We start from the raw sequence: 23,444 nt of genomic DNA, 5'->3' as shown, positions 1-23,444 counted from the left end.
AGTATAGATAAGAGGAGAATGCTACACATGCAGTGAGATCATCAGTGGAGTCCCTCAGAGGTCTGTAATTGGACCATTACGTTTTCTGATTTATATTAATAACATTGACTTTGGTATAGTTAGTAAAGTAGTAAAATTTGCAGATGACACTAAAATTGCAGGAACAGCAGACCCTGAAGAGGTAACAACTATAATTCAAAAAGACCTTGACTAGCTTTAGAACTGGGCAAACATTTGGAAAATGCAGTTTAATGCAGAAAATTGCAAAGTCCTAGATGTGGGCAACAGAACTGCCAGTTATAAATACAAGATGGGAGACACTGTCCTACAAGAAGCTATGTCTGAAATGGACTTAGGGGTTTATGTTGACACAATGTTTTCATTATTTAAGCAATTTGTAGAAGCAATTAAAAAACAAATAAAATTTTAGGTTATATCATAAAAACCTTTGAATATAAATTGTGGGATGTTATTCTTAGACTATCTAATGTACAAATGAGACAGCATGTGAATTATTGTGTGCCGTTCTGGTCACCTTGCCACAAGAAACACATTGAAGCACTTAAAGCTGTACAGAGGACCGTGACCAAGTGCATCCCAGGACTTAAGGACATGTTGTACTCAGACATTCTTAGAGAATTAAACCTTTTTAGTCTTGAGCAGAGGACACTGTGTGGGGACCTAATCCAGGTCTTCAAAGTCCTCAAAAGTATTGATAAAGTATGTCTGGCTGTATTCTTTCAGCCTAATGGTGGATCACATACTCAAGGACATCAGTGGGCATTAAGAGGAAGTGCATTTAGGACTAAAGCCAGGAATCATTTGGAGGAATCTGGAGCAAACGACTGAGGCATGTAGTTGAAGTAGAAACTTGAGATACTGGGACACCTCAGCTATTAGCTAAACAAGCAAGCTTGATGGACTGAATGGTCTCCTCTCATTTGTCATATTACTTATGCTATTATTTATTTCTCAAATAAACACAGGATAAATGTGCAGGATTGTTATTAAATGCAGAGTGAAATCATCAATATTACATGTATCAAAATTAAATGCACTTCAAAAACTAGTTTAACTAGAGAATTAAGAGAAGGGTGTGTTTGTCTGTTCAAAAGAATGCATTGACATGTATCTCTGTGTGCTGGTTGTGTGAAATAAAAAATCACGGGGCTCAGCTATAGCCAAAAGTGTGCCTGTTTTTGATTAGGGGATAGCTATAAAGAGATTCTTAGCATGCTTATTTCACTTTACACGTTATTTATCACAGGAATTGTTCCCCAGGTAAATAATAGTGGTAATAATATAAAATATTTTCACTTGAGTGATCTGCATTACACTCCAATGCTAAGTGCAATGATTGTTTTTGCTTTTAAACTTTGTATACCATAATGTCTGCTGAAAAAATAGTGCAGTACCACTTCGTTGTTTTATTTGTCTTTTTTTATGAATATATCGCTCTATTATAATAAAATCTTGGAAGGAAACATTACGTGATTTTGTTAGAGACAATTTAACGTCCCGCGAGACAAGGCAGTGAGACAAAAGGACAGCTGCAGCACAGGCTTTTAAATGATCGTCACACAGCGTGACAAGCAGAACACACAGCTCGGCAGCAGCGGCAACAAGACAGCAGCTGATCCGACCGCATCTTCTTAGTGTGAGTTCAGCCCCCTTACCCCCACCCCCTTCACAATGCAAGTAAAGCAAGCAGGGATTTACAGCCCCCTAGTTAACCTAAAAATAGTTGAAGTTATATTCCAGTTACTTTATTACAAAACTTTAATTATCTATGAAATGAATAAGTGTTTTCTTCCCCAATCAACAATTGAATTATACATTTTATAGCAAACCTAATCCAAAAATACATTGCAGTATTTTATTAATAAAAAAAAAAAACATTGTATAGAGAGAGCTTTAGTAATTTGCATGGGCTGAGTCACTTAATCATAATCTTAAGTAATCTTAAACTAAGAGGCAATGTTGTGTTTGCAACCTGTGGCTTTTGTACTTCCATGTCTAGACAGTAGAATGTACTGCTTAGAAATGTGATGTAAAATGACACCTCTGATGACATCAATATTTTAAATTAGTCATACAAAAACTACTGTTCTTATTTCAACTCTCCCTTTTCCTGTTATTTTAAGCATATGCCTGCTGTCTGCATTCTTCCATTGTTAAATCCATCCCTCCTTTCTATGTTTAGAACTGAATTACATCACAATAGACTCTAATCTGAAGTTGTTGCTCTACAGCAATGTGGGAATGTGCTGTGCTTAGTGTCTGGTTAATGCTACACATGAGGTTATTATTGGAAGTGCCTTGCATCTTTTAAGAAAATGGGGTTGGTAATTATTGAGGTTATGTTAGTCTCGCAATTTTGAATTGAATTGTACAGATTTATAATATGCACCATTCTTGTCCTCTGCATACTTTATATTTTACACTTTTAAACAAGAGTGGTTAGTGCTGTTATGTCATCGCTACAGGTGACTGGCTTCAAATCCTGACCCAATCACAGTTTCTGTGCATAGCTCAAATTCCCCTTGTATTTACTTCAGTTTCTCTTGGGATGTTGTGGTTTCATCCCACATTACAACGATACTGTATGCGTTATTCACAGTAGTGAAACAAAATTGTATGGTGTGTAGAAGAAGTATGTTTTTTGGTGGATAAGCATCCATTCTAGGGTTGGTTCTTGTTGTGCATCCAGTATAGCGAGGTAGACCGCAAACCCCCACAACCCTGGAATTATTAGGTTTATTAAACAGATAGATTGATGAATATTTAAAAGTGAAATGGACCAGACACAGGTAAAGTTTATGCAGACCTTAGTATTCCACATGTGAATTATATTGCAAATGTGGTAGACATTAACTGGGAAACATGTTGTAAATTTAATGTTATACCTTACTATAGTATAACTTTTTTCCAGGTACACTAGTTCTCCACCCTCAATCAAAGGCATGTGTGTTAGGTGTTTCATAACTGACTTCTTGTGAATGTGAGTGGGCCCTGTGATAGAGTATCAATACATTTAGGGTCAATTCCTGCCTTGAGCCCAGCACTGACAAGATAAGTTTTGCCCCCTGAAACCCTGAATTAGGTTAAGCAAGTGGAATAATGGATGGACAGATAGACTTTGTTATAACAACACCACATTTTATTAGTGACTGACCAAAATCAATTCCTATTTGAGTCCTGTGTTTCAAATTGATTAGGAATAAAAAGTTTATGGACATTGTCTTGTGTTTTTGGTGTAGTAAACCCAAGCACACACGAATATCTGCAGGCCACAGACTTGACCATGAAGAGCGTTAAGAGCATTTTATACCCAAACCCATATGTTAATACTCTGATGCACACTTTCATGTGGATGGGCTATTCCCAGCAATAATGGAATGTGGTTGACTCCGCAGATGTACAGGCACATTTGCAATGTGAATATAGGCTACTTACATATTTTACACATTGGTCTAATGACCATTCCAAATTCACCTAAAATTCAAAAATGGATTGCATTACAGAGTTACAGTGAAACCTCTAGATACGAGTTTAATTCGTTCCAGCACTGAGCTCGTATAGCGAATTTCTCGTATCTAGAACAAACTTCCCCATTGAAAATAATTGAAATCCAGTTAATCCGTTCCGCACCCCCAAAAATATCAACATAAAAATCAATTTTCCTAACAAATAACACTGATAAATAATATATACTGTAGTTTACCTTTAATAAATAACACTGGTAAATAATTCTGTCACTCTTACACCACGCTCATGTTTATCTATGAATTCTTTCTTAATTTCAACGGCCATGGCTTCCTTTTTTTTCTTTGCAGCACTATCTGAGGCAACAATCTTCTTGAGAGGCATCGTGGAATAATTATTTTCACCTTAAATGCAAAAAAACCAATGAAATCACAAGCGCACAAACGCCTAGATCCTCACGCTACGGGAGAACAAAGAACACTGAGTGAGCTGACGGGCGGGCAGCATCAGCTTGGGTGAATCCCCGAGTTGAGGTGGATCGGGAAACGCGTCACGCATACCCACAGCCTGGTTCGTGGCTCGTTATGCGAGCCAATGCTCGTATTTAGATCTGAATTTTTCGCTCATACTTTCCTTGTATCTTGAATTTCTCGTATACAGAGCTGTTCATATCTCGAGCTTCCACTGTATTTATGGGGACTCTCTCTAATCATTTGCTTGGGCCTTTGACTTTAAACTGGCATTGTAGACTCATCCCATCAAACAGACACAAGAGATTAATTGTGTTGTTAAATGTGGATTTTAGGTGAGGATGTTGCCAGGTGTATCCAAAAAAGAATAAACTAGGCTTAGACAAAATCTTTAACAAAACAGGATAAAATAAACATCATATTTGTAGAAAGAGTGACATGAATGTTTAAGTTAGATAGAAGAATGCAGAAAAACTGGAAAAAATAAGAAATGCAAATAAATAATAGGGTGGCACGGTGGCACAGTGGTAGTGCTGCTACCTCGCAGTAAGGAGACCTGGTTTTGTTCCCCAGGTCCTTCCTGCATGGAGTTTGCATGTTCTCCCAGTGTCAGCGTGGTTTTCCTCTGGCTGCTCCAGTTTCCTCCCACAATCCAAAGTCATGCAGATTGGGTGTATTGGAGATCCTAAATTGTCCCTAGGGTGTGCTTGGGGTGTGTGTGTGCGCCTTGTGGTGGGCTGGCGCCCTGCCCGGGGTTTGTTCCTGCCTTGCGCCCTGTGCTGGCTGGGAGTGGCTCGCAGACCCCTGTGACCCTGTGTTAGGATATAGCGGGTTGGATAATGGATTGAAATAAATAATAGCTAAGTGCCAAAAACCTGCTAAAATATTAATTAAATATTAAATATTAATTAACATTATTACTACTGTAAATTTAAAAAAAGCATGGTGACTTTGCATACATTGCTGGTAGATGCAGAGTGTGGCACTGGTAATCTCAATCACATGAGCTGTTGTGTTTTCCAAATTGTCATGACTCATTCAATCTGTTTATAAAAAGGCCTGAGGAAACAGATGTCTTATTTTGGAGCATTTCAAGGTGAGTTATTTTGATAGAGCAGGAGTATGTAATTTTTACAGGAGTTATATTCCCTATTTATGTTTAATCCTTATTTTTCTTATTTTCTTCCACTCCCTTATCTTTATCTTGTACACATTTTATTTTGTGTTTTTCATTTTATGATAGTGTCGTACTCTGAATTAGGTTCTGTGTTTGTGGAAGCAAGGGTGACATAATGAATTTTGACTGTCAGGTGCTGCAGTTGTTATGGTTGCAGTTACATGAGAGGTCAAGTGAAGACTCCTGCCAGCTGCTAGTTATTTAAATTGATATTTGATAGCATTAGCTTCTGTACTTTTTGGTCATTTCTTTGTTATAAGCTATAGTTATGTTTTTGAGAATTCTGCTTAATTAAATTTAGAATTATAGTTTTTTATTTCAGACTTTAAGATTTGGGTTGTATTTTGTGGCTATTCCTTATTTTCTGTTGGTTAATTTTATATGTTTTGGCCCTCCTGTTTTGACAGTATCGCAAAAGAGTCAAGTCACCGACGTCAAAGAAACTGAGTACCAAAACAGAAGGACAAAGGGAATTTTATGTTTAAATAACATGCAATATGTTTAATTCAGGAAGGCTTTTTTTAACAAGAACTTAAACCCAAAATTCAAATTGAAAAATTGTAGTCAAAACTTTGTGGAAGTCAAGCCTTTTAGTCAGAAAGAGACCCTAAATATTGTGCCTAAATACTACAGAGGCTGTGATGCAACAACAGGAGATCTGAGTGCGCAGCTAGCAGATGAGCTAAACTGCTTCTTTGCTCGCTTTGAATCATCACAACAGCAGCACTCACCTGCTCCAGCCCTGCTCCCACACTCACCGGGTTCCTGCACTACTCCGCTCACTGTAAAGGGGCACGATGTCAGACAGGTGCTCCTGGCAGTGAACCCCAAGAAGGCTGCTGGCCAAGATGGAGTGCCTGGTAGGGTGGTCAGAGCGTGTGCCCACCAGCTCACCTTTATCTTCAACCTCTTCCTAGCCCAAGCAGTTATTCCGTCCTGCCTAAAATCAGCCACAATCATTCCAGTGCCAAAGAAGTCTCCCATCACCAGACTAAATGATTATTGCCCTGTGGCCCTCACTCCGTTAATCATGAAGTGCTTCAAGAGACTGGTTCTCCAGCACATCAAAGACTGTCTCCCCCAAGACTTCGATCCCTACCAATTTGCATATTGTGCGAACAGATCCACAGAAGACACCATCGCCGTAGCTCTCCACTCTGTGCTGAGCCATCTAGAGCAGCAGCAGAGCTACATCTGGATGCTCTTTGTGGATTACAGCTCAGCTTTTAATACAATCATTCCTGACATTCTCATCACCAAACTGGTCACTCTTGGCCTCCCCCCTCTCACATGTGTCTGGATTAAAGACTTTCTTTCCAACCAGCTCCAGACTGTGAAACTTGGTCCCCACCTCTTCTCCATTCGCACACTGAACACTGGTACCCCAAAAGGCTGTGTGCTGAGCCCCCTTCTGTACTGTCTCTACACCCACAACTGCAGTCTGGCTCACAACAACAACCTCATCGTCAAGTTTGCTGACGACACCACAGTGGTCGGACTCATCTCAAAGGGAGACGAGGCAGCTTACAGAGAGGAGGTCCTGAAGTTGGCAGCCTCGTATTCAAAGAACAGTCTGGCTCCAAGGAGATCATTGTCGACTTCAGGAAGCATAGCACCGACTTAGCCCACCTTTACATCAACGGCGAGTGTGTGAAGAGGGTCCATACCTTCCAGTTTCTCTGTGTCCTTATCTCTGCTGACATCTCCTGCACAGACAACATCACAGCAGTCATCAAGAAGGCTCAGCAGCGGTTACACTTCCTGATTGCCTTCAGAAAACACAACCTGGACTCCAACCTGCTACTGACCTTATACCGCTCGTCTATTGAGGGCCTGCTGACGTACTGTATCACAGTATGGCACGGCAGCTGCACCATGGCATACGGGGAGAGGTTTCCACCCTGGCTCTGATCTGTTTGACCTGTTGCCTTCAGGGAGGGCTACAGGTGCATCACAACAAGGACAAACAGACTCAAGAACAGTTTTTTTCCCAAAAGCCATAACCATTCTAAACTCACACATGCACTGACAACACAGTCTAACCCCCCAACCCGTGGACTTCCTTTTATCCATCATCTGTGCAATATCCAATATCTAAATGATACTGATAATAACTGTGCAATATCTGTATACTGTACAATATCATTACTCTCAGGCTCCAACATCCACTACTCACTGCACATGATCATCATTATTGTGCAATATTTAAATTATGTGCAATAACCCAATAGTGCAATAGTTATTATTCTTTCCATATGTATACAGGCAGTCCCTGGGTTACATACAAGATAGGAACTGTAGGTTTGTACTTTAGTTGAATTTTTATGTAAGTTGGAACAAGGTACATTATTTTAATAAATGCTGTTGTTGACCGACTGTAACCAAGTGCTCTGCCAATGAGTGATGGAGTTTCACCTCTTTCTGATCTTTTTATTATTTCTACTTTATTTTCAGTGGTGATGGTTTTTCTCTTCATTACTGTATCACCAGCACTTGCATCAGATTTGTGTTTCAGAGACATTCTTGAAGGGTGAAGACAAAAGGTTAAGATGAGCTCTTCTGCACAGTGCTATACACGCTATCGCAGCAGGAAGGCACCCGTCAACACGTCTGATGTACTGACAAAAGACAACTTCCTGCTATGTGTGTAACAGTATAAGCAGGCTTACTATTAAGAATGACTGGGGGTGGCGAGTGGGGGGTTCATCACTCGCCCACCACACAGTCACCTCCACTACAGTATGCTGCCTGCAGCATCCGCCCACCGAGAACGAACACGGTGTGGCCAAAGGCAGGTAGTGAATCGCCCAACCCCAATTCAACAGGAAGCCATCCGAGGCATACTACATTGCTACCCCCGCTGCCCCGTTCACCCTCAATGGCCTCTGTTCAGCCACAACTGGGTCACCGCTTGCAGCATTACCAACTGTGTGTGCTGGGCGGACAGTGAAATGTCCCCCTCCGCTCCATCCAGCCTGCATCCAGTCAGGAGCAGTAGCTGCGGCGGCGTAGTGGGCGGGCAGCGAAGCATTGTCCTGCACATGAGCGATAGCTGTGGCCCCGGTGACTATGGATCACGGGTCACCGCTTGCCACCGGGAGCCATGGGAGGGACACTACACTGCGCAAGCAGCGAAATCGCTCCCCTCCAGCTACTGCTTGCAGCATCCCCAGGCCGAAGATGACAGAGCAGCAGTTACTGAGGCGCATGCATCACAGCTGCGGCCTTGTTCGTAAGTCGTAGGTCAGATGTCCGTAACCTGGGGACTACCTGTGTAGCATCGCAGAACTTTTTTGCAACTTCTTTGCAACATTTTGCACCATTTGTTTATTTGCTTATTTACTTGTTGTGTTCTACATATGTGTCTGCACTGAAGGAGCTGCTTTTAATCTCATTGTACATGTGTATAGTGACAATTCTGTTCTACAAAATGTAAAGCAAAACTCATAGTAAAGTTGTTATTGCTGAGGTCTAAATACATAATTTGAAAAATAGAGCAAAAGGGCAGTCATAGAGTCTTACTGCAGGACTTAGCCATGCTTCAGTCCATGGGCAAGTGGCCTGTCGCTCTTCTGGAGAATTCTTAAGTAAAGATCCTTGATTTCTTGGTAGATGTGTAGAGCCCTTTTATTTTAATATAAAGTAGACATTACCCTTCATTGATTTTTGCTGTTGCCTTCCTACCCCAGAAAGATAATGAAAACCTTGCACATACTGTATTTATAGTGTTCAGAAAGTTTAACAAGAAAAAATGATTTAACAATGAATTGGCAGATCCTAGTGTACATCTCTGTATTAATCAGAGCCTGTCCTTTATTTTACTAGTTTTTAATATGCATTTACATGTGATTTTTATAAATTCTTTATTGATTTTTTTTTTTTCTCATTCCTAGTTTCATTACTGTGGATACATCTTTCGTCATGAAGGATGGCCTTTATGTATCCATGAGAAGGTCATAGTTCATTTGGCTTCCCTTGACTGGCGTCGGCTAAAGCCAGGGGATTTCTACCTGCAAATAGTTCCATATCTCAAGAAAACTCCTCGAATTGTATTAAAATGTTTATCGACGGACAAGCACAATATCGAAGAGCTGGAAGTACCAGATGTTATGTATACTTCCATTTTCACAAAGGAATGGTTAGAATTGATTAACAGAGAACGAATGGGAACAAGTTTGGAATACTGTCTGCTATCTACTGACAGCACTATTTTTCGGGTGCCTTGGAAAGAGATTGTCTGTCCAGAGTTCATTAGTAGGCCAGAAATAACTGAAAAAACGCATGGGATGAATCAGACTGGAGCCACTGGTTTTGAAAAAACTCAAGCCACCCAGACCTCAGTTTTACCTAATTTTTCATTATCCACTTCAGAGGATATTGTTGAGCACAATGAATCAGAAGAAACGGATTTGAGCAGGACTCGTCATTCTCACACTGATGCTGTTAATATGCTGGATATTTGTGACAATATGTCTGAAAAGTCTGATCAGGACCTAGAAGGGGACTATGTTGAACTGGCTGATATTTCTTTTCCCAGGTTTTGCCCTCAGAAAGGCTCATTAACTGAATCTCTTTGTCAAAATTATAGAAACATAGATAAAAACCATGGATTGGAAAGAAAAGAAAAACCTGTACCAGATTGTACAAAAAGCACTTGCACTCAAAGTTTGATATGTAAGAATCTTATAGACAACAACTTTAACACAACAGACTCATGTGAAGTTAGCTTAAGAACCATAAGTAATGGGCAACAGAAAGATTTAAATGGATATGTGTTATGCAAGAACAGGACTTTGAACCATGTGGAAGGTATACCATCAACAATTGTCTCTGTTGTGTCTGCATCAGACAGTGCTTGCTATAATCCTAACACGTTCAGTGGCATGGGCTCATTAACAAAGGACTATAGTAGCATGTTTGACAAAGGTCTTCCTGTTCACAGTCATAGCTCTAGTAGCGACTCATCACTAAACGATGCAGTTCAATCTTCCTCAGCATTAGGTTTTGAGAATAGCTTTGATACATTACAAAAATACAGAGGGATTCCTGATAATGATTCAATGCAAAGTGAGAGCACTAGTAAAGCTGACTCATTAATATCTAGGGACATGAGTCACAATACATCTGACATCCAAGCTGGAGAAAATGATAGCCTAGTAACTGACACTGTCCCTGTATCTAGCACTGAAATACAATCAGAAAGACATAGTTTTCATTGCTGTGATAAGGACAAAACCAGATCCGCATTTATGAACTTTACACAAACATACAGTCCAACAGAGGAAAACCGTAGCTCCCCATCAAATGTTTCTAAAGCAAAACTTCCAGATATAACTTTAGGGTTTTCTTCAGAGGACATTGCATCTGATGAGAAGGTGTGCACTGGTGAGCCAGATATAATTGTCAGTGAGCCTTATTTAGCAAGTAGCAATTTAAGGAACACTTCATCAGAGAATTTAAAATACTCTGATGCTGAGTACAGTAAATGTATGGTTGACACCAAAAATTTAAGCCCTGCTTTCAGTTTTATGGGAAATGTACAATATGATACTGAGCTGTCTAGCAGAGAAGCTAATGGAGATATTGAAATTGTTACAACTGCAACTACTCAGTGTTCATTTTCAGGTTTATCATCAGTCATTTGTAATAAGGATGATAGCTTAACTACGAGCATTAGTGGCATGTGTGTTCAGAAAGAAAATTGCCTCCAAAGTACAACTTACAGAATGGAGGAAGTACATCTGCAATTGTCTGTGCCAACAGAGGCAAACTGCAAGCACAGTGTAGAGGAGGATTGTCAAAGAAACCAAAGCCATGCGGATGAATGTGCATACATTCTCAGTAGCAATGATGTGGCTGATGTGGAATATATACAATACCATGATATTTCTGATGGTCTTTCATGTGAGGAATACTCTTCTGACTCGCACATATCAAAGAGTGAGGAAGGCAGTGTTAATAAAGGAAAATTTCTGGAAAATGGTAACCTTTTATCTACCATTGTTGGGCAACAGAAGCCAGAAGATTGTGTGTACATATGTGGAATTGAGCCCTCGGAAAAAGTTGCACAGGCTACAGATTCATTTACAGTGGAAGCAACTGCCATAGTGGCAGGTCATGGTGCCTCACTGGAGTCGCATGAGAAAGGTAGATAAGCAGCAATTATGCTTTGGTTTTTATATTTACTTTTTTTCTTTTGAAATTATTGACTTTAAATTTTATACTTATTTTTAGTATTGAATCACATATTTTATTTTTATCAAAATAGCAAATACATATAAAAGGATTATACAATTTCTGCTATAGTATAAATCTCTTCACGTACACAGATGATTCTGTTATAGGAATATGAGTAATTTATTATTGTAATTTATACATTTTAACAATTTTTATACATTAAAGAACATTGTTAATAGTTTTATTTGTTATTTCAAAAATAGGCAAAAGGCACACTGATGATGCTGCTAGGGAAACTTCATGTTGGAAAGTAATAGCTATCTTTTGCATTCTTCATCCTGTATTTAATTAATTTTCCTATCAAAAATATTAATTTAATTGCAGTTCAATTGCAATGTGAACACTTTAAAACCTTGAACTTTCAAAACTTTTTCTGATACGTTAGCTTCATGTTTGTAAAATTATTTTCATGAAATATATCTTTCTGTACATTCAGATTGATTCACACTCAAATAATATGTCCAATAGTGGTAGTATACTGTAATATTATGCTGTAATTAATGTAAAAAGTTCATATTTTACATTTACTGATGTATTACAGTATATCCGTCCAGTCACTAAACTTAGGTTTTAAGGCGCTGTGGTGGCTTTTTGGCTAAGGAGTTGCAATGGTATCTGGAAGGTTGTGGGTTCAATTCCCCTAACTTCCCTGAAGGGATCCTATTCCATTGGGCCCTTGAGCAAAGCCCTCTTGGCTGACCCTCCAAAAGATAATGCTAAAAAATAATTCCCCGTTTGAGATTAATACAGTGTTTTGCAAGGAGCTTGTATAATAGCAGTACATTCATTTTAATATTTTGCAGAAATGCCATATAATGACTTAAACATACATATTTCACTTATTTTAAACTTCCCTTTAAGTTTATTGTTTACAACCTACAATGCATTTTATAGCGGCACAGTGGCGCAGTGGTAGCGTTGCTGCCTCGCAGCTAGGAAACCCGGGTTCGCTTTCTGGCTCCCTGCGTGGAGTTTGCATGTTCTCCCCGTGTCTGCGTGGGTTTCTTTGCACAGTCCAAAGACATGCAGGTTAGGTGCACTGACGATCCTAAATTGTCCCTAGTGTGTGCTTGGTGTGTGTGTGTGTGCGCCCTGCCCAGGGTTTGTTTCCTGCTTTGTGTCATGTGTTGACTGGGATTGGCTTCAGCAGACCCCCATGACCCTGTAGTTAGGATGTAGCAGGTTGGATAATGGATGGATGGATGCATTTTATATGATAACTATGCTGAACAGGATGTTTCAAAGACTTTTATTTGCAATTTAAAAAATTAATTGAGCCCCACTATATTGGACTTTTTAGTACTATATAATTTGAATATGACAAATAAAATTTTATTTGTTTTGATTTAGATTATTCAGTTAAATTGGATGTCAACATTAACTTGCAATTCAGTCCTTGTTATAATAGTTGCACTTAGTATAAATTATTTTACAACTGCCTTATCCATCCATTTTTTTTAGCTTTCTTTTTTAAGTACAGGATTTCAAAGATCTGAAGTCTGAGTCAGCAGCAAATGCACAGTAGCCAGTTGCCAACCCAGAGAGGACACCAGTCTCTCATATACTGTAGCGCTTGCTCGCTCACTCCTGTTGAGCTAGTTTAGTGCTGGCTGTTAACCAGTATGTCTTTGCACTGTTGTTGGTAAGTTAAATCTCTACAGAAAGCACCCAAGAAGAGTGGAGCATATGCATCTTCTATTTGGAAGGTACTTTAAGTTGAACATGTGTTGGAGCTCTGTGGAGTAACAACACTTCTGCTTTGCAAAATAGTTCCTAGGTGGCATCCATTGTGTTCATAGTGCTTTATTACAGAAGCAAAACTGTGCTGAAAATCGTAACATTATTTTTTGCTTAATTTAGTACTTTTATTCCAACTGTTTAGTAGAAATAAAAATATGCAGCAATTCCCTTACATCTGTTACATATTTATAATGAAAGGCACAGTGCCTTTGGGGAAATGGAAGAAAGAAGACAAGTGTTAAATAAGAAGTAAAGCCATCTAGTTTCCAATCTAGTTTTCAGTGAGGCAGTAAAAGCTTGGAGAGCTCCAGCTAATGAAGATACTAGAAATTTAGCATTTCAGTATGCAGGTAGATGAATACTTCAGTCATTTTCCCTTAATTCTACCATGCAATTATGGTAAAGCCCTCTCAGAATGTTTAATCAAAGACCCATGCACTGCATAGCATGTTTTGAACAGATCATTTCTTATGGCACCATTAGGCTTCAAATGGTGTGAAGCAGATCGGAGCAGTTTCATAATGAAGAGATATTACTCATTTTTCAAAATAGAGACATAAATATTCAGGGCCAAAATTAAATTAAAAAAAGAGCTAACCACAATGCTGCCCAAAGGTATATATCTTTATAAACTTTCCATAATTTGATTGAACAGGAAAGCATAACCATCCCATCCTGGATCTCTTGAACAGGAAAATAATACAGGATGGGCAAAATCCTTTGATGAGAGGTGTTTTATGGAACTTGCTAATAATAGGTTGAAATCTTACCAATTAAAATGGTTCTGCTGCTTTTATGTGTGTTACATTTGTAACGATGCCAGTCCCCTACAGACTCCATCTTCCCACATGGGAGTCTGCTGAACCAACATCGTCGATAGTTATGACCGAGATGAGCTGACAAGTGAGGACAATTCTCTGATGATGCCAGAGGATGGTAGAAAAAGTGCTTTTCTTGAAAACCAATCAAAACAAAAGTAAAAATCAGTGTTCATAAACAAAGTACATATATAAATCCATAAAAATCAGTAAAAAGTGTGAATAAAAAAATCAATAAATAAATCCGTTAAAAATCAGAGGTTAAAAATGCAGACTAACTTCTTCCAATCTCAGTCCACCTCCATCTTTTTCTCCCTGGCTCACCCATTGATGGCATAGCCGAGACTCGGCAGCCACAAGCTCCTTTTGGCCGACCTCTGTCTTGACTGCCTCACATGGTCGCACCTTGGAATCCTAGGGAAGGCACCAGCCTTGCTTACCACACTCCACCTGAATGTTCAGTGGGGCGAACTGGCCCCTAGAACGCCACAGCTAACTCTCCTTCGTGGCGTCCTTCATGCTTCCTCCTTTCAGGTGGCCATATCCTCCTGCTAAGGCTGCCTTTCATGTCTTTTAACCTCTTTTCTTTGATTTCTTCCTTCCTTTGATTTCTTCCACTTTCCTTGTGCCGACCTGCATATATACCCTCACGTCTCCGTGGGCACAGCGCCTTAATCACACGCCGCAGGAAGCCAATGAAGCAATTGAGAATGATCGCACCCACACGCAAGTGTGACTTGCTCCAACTACTTCATTAACTCCCGGTGGTCGTGCAGTAATTCCCATGGAGAGTGATACAGCTCTATGGATTTAAAACTGGCCCTTTTTTTTTTTTGAAGCTGCAGACCCGCTATACCACAACGTTTCCTACAAATTACCTTAATTTCTGTTTTAGAATACTGTATTCATTGAGCATATTTCTAATTAAATTTGTAGCAGTAATAATAATATGAGAGCAGACCAAGGTTATTATAGTTTTGCCTTTTTATGTTAGTTTTTATTTCTATATTTTTTCTGACCTTACTTGGAAATTCAGTTTAGTTTTAGTTTTCCTTCATCATGTATTTTTAGTTTTAGTTTAGTTTTTATTTCACAAAGACATTTCTATTTTATTTTTATATATATTAGTTTCAGTTTTAGTTTTAGTAATTATGGCATGGAGCGCCTACAGAGTTAGATTTGTGTCACAATCAGACAAAACTGTACACTTAACAGATTTGGATATGAGTTTAATGTTAGTGGAAGCTTACTATACTGCCTGGTTTATTATCTGGCTTTATTTTTGTCTGATAAAAACAAGCATAATCAAAACTAGACACTGAATATGAACAATTTTAGACAGTTTTATCATTTTTAAAATATTTTGTCATGAAAATCACACGGGCTTAGGAAGAACAGGGCTTTTAGACTTGAATCAGTGTGCAGACCCCACCTAGCTGTATTGAGGGAAACAAAGAACAACAAGCATGTAGTGTCAAGGTTAGGTGTGGTGAGTCTTGAATAGCCCACCATAAGAACAGTAAACCCATAATGAGCAGGGCAAGAGCAGGTAATAAGAGTACAGACAGGCACAAAACAACAGAGACAGCGTCTGATATTAGGAACAATATATACTTTATCAAAACTTATTTATCCCGAGGGATTTCAGAAAACCTGGAGCCTACCGCAAGGCAGGAAAAATCCCTGGTATGCAATATATATGATAAGGCTGATGTTAAAAACAAAAAGAATATGATATTTCAACTATCTATTTTGGGAGAGAGAGAAAAACATTGAAAAAAGGGAGACAAATATTTTAAAATATTCTGCTAATGGATTACTTTCACAATATTAGGGATTTTGAGTTGGGAATATGAACTAAAAAAGATAAATTAATAAATATGGAATAAATACAAAACCCACTAGTAGTTTTTCATTACTTGTCAGACTCTCTACCTTTGTTTGTATCTCGTTGTTAAACAATGTTTTTAAAGCAAAAGTGATTGGTCAGTAACAATATGCTGATCTTGTATGATGACCTAGTCAGTCTCTCGATCGCCGTTTTATTTTTAAAATCCGGAGTGCTCCCCTCGACTTTCTTGTATACTCAGATATGGGGATGGATATTTGAGGAGTAAACTGCAAGACAATGATTATATTTCAATATTATGTACATTACCATCAACAACAAATCAAATTAATAATATATTGAACAATTATTAAAAAGTAAAGTTGAATAAATCGGACTCTGCAGCTGTATAAATAAAAAAAATTGAGTATGTGTTCAGATAAAGTACCACTTCTGGGTGATGGATTTGGCCCAAAAGTTAATACAGATCTACAATTGTGGTGTAACAACCACATGCCGAATTTCATCCATCTATCTACGTTTTGAGTTAACGTGTTTACACACGCACAGAGACGCAGCACACGCAATTCCAAAAACAGTATTGTTGGACACTGGTTAGTCTATAACGTCAAGATTCATCAAAATATCGAGGTCGAATTTTTTCATGATTACTATACTTTCTGTATACTTCATATATGAGAAAGTAAAAACGATTTCTCCTGTGCTAAGTGGCAGGTGAATTGCTGTCAACAAATAGCAGACACCTGAGAAATAAACTGAAACGTTACTCACTTGTGATTTTTCTATGGTAAAGCGTTTTATTGACCAGCACATTCTGATTTCAGCCATCTGAATTACATCTTGATACACAAAGAAAGGCGCACGCAAATCGCTTTCTATTTCACATGCTTTATGCACCGCACTCAGTTTGCTCTGTCACCGCAAATGCTTTGTGAACTGCTGCCCTCCTTCACCAGCTGCCGTTCACTGGATGAATATATGCGGGCGGCTCGTGGTGGATGACTTTCTGTTTTAGAGGTAAAACTTAAAGGGTTAAAGACTAACGGCAAGAATATTCATTCAAAACGAAAACTACAAATATTTTAGTAAATTATTATTTTATTTCAGTTAGTTTTTCCAGCTACTTTAATAGTTTTGTTTAGTTTTAGTTTTTCATTTCGGTTTTGTTAATTATTTTATTTCAGTTTACGAAAATGTTTTTTTAATAATAGTTTCAGTTTTGATTTTAGTTTTCGTTAACTATAATAACCTTGGAGCAGACCCTCTAGAGTTTTGACCCTTTCTTTATTTTTGACTGGTTTACATTCTATATCAATGGTAAATGGTTTTCCCTTTCTTGCATGGGTTTCCCGTGCTGACAAAGGTAAGATGTTGGGCCATTTGGCAATTCTGAATTATTTTATTTTGGATCTGAGCAAGTCCTTTGAAAAATTGACATTCAGTGGTAGTTCCTGGCTTGAGTGCATTTGTTTCAGGATAGTTTCATACTTCTTGTGGGCCCCTACTTTAGAATGGGTGAATGTATATAATAATTTATAAGAACCAAAGTAGTATTTTCAATTCTTCTCTTTCAAACCTCTTTTACTCTCTTTTTTGAAATTGATCACCTAATATTTACATTATACTACTAAACCATTGTGCAGTTTACTTAATTTTGATATGATTCGATTTCTTTCTAAAAAATAAATATTATGTGAATTGAATCAGCAATTATAGCTTGACAACAAAGACTATGTCCAGACTACTACATTTTCATTTAAAAACTGTATTTTTTAAATGAAAAATTCTTTGTCTACACTGGGGCTTGAAATCTTAGTAAAGTATTTCTGCCCACGCTAAAATGACCAAAAACACATGTAACTTGGACATTCACCTACTGTATACTGGGCAAGCATACATCGATGGAAAAATCCTTTAAGACATGGTAACACTGCTGGCCATGGCAAAACTGTAGCAACCGGTAAATTATTTGCCTTTTGTGCATGTACTGTATGCAGTATTCAGACTTTACAAAATAAGTTTAGATGAATGCAGGTAAACGCCATAACAGACACAAATTGAAACAACTCCTCTATGCCTGCTATGTGTTACTGGTTTCCTTACGTGAAGGGTAACCATTCAGAAAATAAATGGGACATTGTAATGAGCAGTATCCAATCAGGGAAGAGCTATGTAATAAGCATGAACCAATAACAACAACAACAACATTTATTTATATAGCACATTTTCATACAAACAGTAGCTCAAAGTGCTTTACATATTAAAGAATAGAAAAATGAAAGACATAATTATAAAAAATAAATCAACATTAACATTGAATAAGAGTAAGGTTCAATGGCCAGGGGGGACAGAAAAACAAAAACTCCAGACGGCTGGAGAAAAAATAAAATCTGTAGGGATTCCAGACCATGATACCGCCCAGTCCCCTCTGGGCATTCTACCTAACATAAATGAAACAGTCCTCTTTGGATTTAGGGTTCTCACGGAAGGGCTTGATGATGATGATGGTCACGTAGACTTCTTCCTTTTAATCCGTCCATCATTGTTGAAGCATCATGAAGCTTTGAGTAGGTGGAGGTGGCGAGGCCACCACCACAAAGAAACCGGAAAAAGAAACAGAAAAGAGAGTAGGGGTCAGTACCGATTTTAGAGCCACCATGAATAGTTGTTATGATGAATTGAACATACAGAGTATAAGGATTAAGTTAAATTACGATTAAAATGAAGTTATAAAAAGGCCATGTTAAAGTAATGTGTTTTCAGCAGTGTTACCAACCAATCATAGTGAGATTAGAGTCTGCAGTTTCACCCATCCACACTGCAATTCTGAGCCAGGGTTTTCATAAGTTTACAGCTCTAGAGATCATACTCATCATTTTCAGACATGAACTTTTTAAATGAAAATGTAGTATTGTGGATGTACTAAAAGTATTAACATATAATTTAATTGACTCATAACATTTTTTCATGCAGAAAATGATTAGTGTACCTTTTTAAGAGAGAGAGCGTCACCAGGAGTAAATAGCCAGTCTTAATTATTTAATTAAAGTGATGAGTTATCCTTTTATTAAGTCCCTTAAAAAAAGGCTTTTCAATAATTTATCCACCCCACAGTGAATAAGATTAATATGAAATGGGATCTAAAATTTGACAGACTTTTTCAAATAAAAGGGGACTAATTGGGGACAAACTGCTAAAAAAATAAGATTGACCTGCATTCCTTAAAATATTGAAGGCACTGCAGAAAACCACATTAACCAAAGTTTCCAAATATTTCTTGTAGAGAAGTGATAAACATTGAACTTATGATGCCATTGGGCATAAGAGAGAAACCAACCCCAGGCTAGGCAGTAATTAATTGCAGAGCCTGCTCAGCCACACACACAGGCCCAAGTTTGAACTGCCAGTCTTGTTGAGAGAGCACATATGGAAAAGGAACCATATAACAAAAAATATACATTATTTAGAGGCTTAACCATTCTGTTTGCAGAACAAAAGCTGCCAAAAATTCCATGAGTATTAATAGTGTTGGAAGTCAAATCATTTGGAACAAACCTCCAAACATAAATTCTTTAATATACTTACTAGGGGGCTCTCCCCCTGTTCACTTCGCTCACCAATCCCCGGGTGGGCGCTACGTGCAATCCACTTCGCACATGGGGAAGTGGATGTACAATTTAAACAGATTGTTATTTTCATGGGAATTGTCACATATGCATAATAGAACTAATTATTTTACATTACAGTAAATAATTAATCATAGTAAAAAATAGTAAAACGTAATAAATTGAAAGAAAATTATGTTTCATGTTGCCTAATTTATTAACAGAATTATATTATCGTTTACAATTGTGGGGGGGGAATTTTTTTCCCCAGGTTGGGGAATAAATGGATTGGATGGGGGTTTTTGGGGCTTTTTTATATGATAACTATGCTGAACAGGATGTTTCAAAGACTTTTATTTGCAATTTAAAAAATTAATTGAGCCCCACTATATTGGACTTTTTAGTACTATATAATTTGAATATGACAAATAAAATTTTATTTGTTTTGATTTAGATTATTCAGTTAAATTGGATGTCAACATTAACTTGCAATTCAGTCCTTGTTATAATAGTTGCACTTAGTATAAATTATTTTACAACTGCCTTATCCATCCATTTTTTTTAGCTTTCTTTTTTAAGTACAGGATTTCAAAGATCTGAAGTCTGAGTCAGCAGCAAATGCACAGTAGCCAGTTGCCAACCCAGAGAGGACACCAGTCTCTCATATACTGTAGCGCTTGCTCGCTCACTCCTGTTGAGCTAGTTTAGTGCTGGCTGTTAACCAGTATGTCTTTGCACTGTTGTTGGTAAGTTAAATCTCTACAGAAAGCACCCAAGAAGAGTGGAGCATATGCATCTTCTATTTGGAAGGTACTTTAAGTTGAACATGTGTTGGAGCTCTGTGGAGTAACAACACTTCTGCTTTGCAAAATAGTTCCTAGGTGGCATCCATTGTGTTCATAGTGCTTTATTACAGAAGCAAAACTGTGCTGAAAATCGTAACATTATTTTTTGCTTAATTTAGTACTTTTATTCCAACTGTTTAGTAGAAATAAAAATATGCAGCAATTCCCTTACATCTGTTACATATTTATAATGAAAGGCACAGTGCCTTTGGGGAAATGGAAGAAAGAAGACAAGTGTTAAATAAGAAGTAAAGCCATCTAGTTTCCAATCTAGTTTTCAGTGAGGCAGTAAAAGCTTGGAGAGCTCCAGCTAATGAAGATACTAGAAATTTAGCATTTCAGTATGCAGGTAGATGAATACTTCAGTCATTTTCCCTTAATTCTACCATGCAATTATGGTAAAGCCCTCTCAGAATGTTTAATCAAAGACCCATGCACTGCATAGCATGTTTTGAACAGATCATTTCTTATGGCACCATTAGGCTTCAAATGGTGTGAAACGCAGATCGGAGCAGTTTCATAATGAAGAGATATTACTCATTTTTCAAAATAGAGACATAAATATTCAGGGCCAAAATTAAATTAAAAAAAGAGCTAACCACAATGCTGCCCAAAGGTATATATCTTTATAAACTTTCCATAATTTGATTGAACAGGAAAGCATAACCATCCCATCCTGGATCTCTTGAACAGGAAAATAATACAGGATGGGCAAAATCCTTTGATGAGAGGTGTTTTATGGAACTTGCTAATAATAGGTTGAAATCTTACCAATTAAAATGGTTCTGCTGCTTTTATGTGTGTTACATTTGTAACGATGCCAGTCCCCTACAGACTCCATCTTCCCACATGGGAGTCTGCTGAACCAACATCGTCGATAGTTATGACCGAGATGAGCTGACAAGTGAGGACAATTCTCTGATGATGCCAGAGGATGGTAGAAAAAGTGCTTTTCTTGAAAACCAATCAAAACAAAAGTAAAAATCAGTGTTCATAAACAAAGTACATATATAAATCCATAAAAATCAGTAAAAAGTGTGAATAAAAAAATCAATAAATAAATCCGTTAAAAATCAGAGGTTAAAAATGCAGACTAACTTCTTCCAATCTCAGTCCACCTCCATCTTTTTCTCCCTGGCTCACCCATTGATGGCATAGCCGGCGGAGACTCGGCAGCCACAAGCTCCTTTTGGCCGACCTCTGTCTTGACTGCCTCACATGGTCGCACCTTGGAATCCTAGGGAAGGCACCAGCCTTGCTTACCACACTCCACCTGAATGTTCAGTGGGGCGAACTGGCCCCTAGAACGCCACAGCTAACTCTCCTTCGTGGCGTCCTTCATGCTTCCTCCTTTCAGGTGGCCATATCCTCCTGCTAAGGCTGCCTTTCATGTCTTTTAACCTCTTTTCTTTGATTTCTTCCTTCCTTTGATTTCTTCCACTTTCCTTGTGCCGACCTGCATATATACCCTCACGTCTCCGTGGGCACAGCGCCTTAATCACACGCCGCAGGAAGCCAATGAAGCAATTGAGAATGATCGCACCCACACGCAAGTGTGACTTGCTCCAACTACTTCATTAACTCCCGGTGGTCGTGCAGTAATTCCCATGGAGAGTGATACAGCTCTATGGATTTAAAACTGGCCCTTTTTTTTTTTTTGAAGCTGCAGACCCGCTATACCACAACGCTTTCCTACAAATTACCTTAATTTCTGTTTTAGAATACTGTATTCATTGAGCATATTTCTAATTAAATTTGTAGCAGTAATAATAATATGAGAGCAGACCAAGGTTATTATAGTTTTGCCTTTTTATGTTAGTTTTTATTTCTATATTTTTTCTGACCTTACTTGGAAATTCAGTTTAGTTTTAGTTTTCCTTCATCATGTATTTTTAGTTTTAGTTTAGTTTTTATTTCACAAAGACATTTCTATTTTATTTTTATATATATTAGTTTCAGTTTTAGTTTTAGTAATTATGGCATGGAGCGCCTACAGAGTTAGATTTGTGTCACAATCAGACAAAACTGTACACTTAACAGATTTGGATATGAGTTTAATGTTAGTGGAAGCTTACTATACTGCCTGGTTTATTATCTGGCTTTATTTTTGTCTGATAAAAACAAGCATAATCAAAACTAGACACTGAATATGAACAATTTTAGACAGTTTTATCATTTTTAAAATATTTTGTCATGAAAATCACACGGGCTTAGGAAGAACAGGGCTTTTAGACTTGAATCAGTGTGCAGACCCCACCTAGCTGTATTGAGGGAAACAAAGAACAACAAGCATGTAGTGTCAAGGTTAGGTGTGGTGAGTCTTGAATAGCCCACCATAAGAACAGTAAACCCATAATGAGCAGGGCAAGAGCAGGTAATAAGAGTACAGACAGGCACAAAACAACAGAGACAGCGTCTGATATTAGGAACAATATATACTTTATCAAAACTTATTTATCCCGAGGGATTTCAGAAAACCTGGAGCCTACCGCAAGGCAGGAAAAATCCCTGGTATGCAATATATATGATAAGGCTGATGTTAAAAACAAAAAGAATATGATATTTCAACTATCTATTTTGGGAGAGAGAGAAAACATTGAAAAAAGGGAGACAAATATTTTAAAATATTCTGCTAATGGATTACTTTCACAATATTAGGGATTTTGAGTTGGGAATATGAACTAAAAAAGATAAATTAATAAATATGGAATAAATACAAAACCCACTAGTAGTTTTTCATTACTTGTCAGACTCTCTACCTTTGTTTGTATCGCCGTTGTTAAACAATGTTTTTAAAGCAAAAGTGATTGGTCAGTAACAATATGCTGATCTTGTATGATGACCTAGTCAGTCTCTCGATCGCCTTTATTTTTAAAATCCGGAGTGCTCTCCCTCGACTTTCTTGTATACTCAGATATGGGGATGGATATTTGAGGAGTAAACTGCAAGACAATGATTATATTTCAATATTATGTACATTACCATCAACAACAAATCAAATTAATAATATATTGAACAATTATTAAAAAGTAAAGTTGAATAAATCGGACTCTGCAGCTGTATAAATAAAAAAAATTGAGTATGTGTTCAGATAAAGTACCACTTCTGGGTGATGGATTTGGCCCAAAAGTTAATACAGATCTACAATTGTGGTGTAACAACCACATGCGAATTTCATCCATCTATCTACGTTTTTGAGTTAACGTGTTTACACACG

General features: G+C 37.8%; 1 protein-coding gene across 1 annotated transcript in view; it reads left to right on the top strand.

Annotated features, from left to right (window-relative positions):
* Nucleotides 1-23,444, top strand: part of plekhg4 (pleckstrin homology domain containing, family G (with RhoGef domain) member 4) — a 183,003-nt gene that overhangs the window by 67,157 nt on the left and 92,402 nt on the right. Inside the window, exon 4 of the mRNA XM_039762361.1 lies at nucleotides 9,027-11,280. Coding sequence (XP_039618295.1) covers nucleotides 9,027-11,280 — 2,254 coding nt within the window. The remainder of the gene's footprint in view (nucleotides 1-9,026; nucleotides 11,281-23,444) is intronic.

Source organism: Polypterus senegalus, chromosome 9 (assembly GCF_016835505.1).
Source record: "Polypterus senegalus isolate Bchr_013 chromosome 9, ASM1683550v1, whole genome shotgun sequence".
Lineage (NCBI taxonomy): Eukaryota > Metazoa > Chordata > Cladistia > Polypteriformes > Polypteridae > Polypterus > Polypterus senegalus.
Note: the sequence above shows the minus strand (reverse complement) of the source record. Positions and strands in the feature narration are given on the sequence as shown.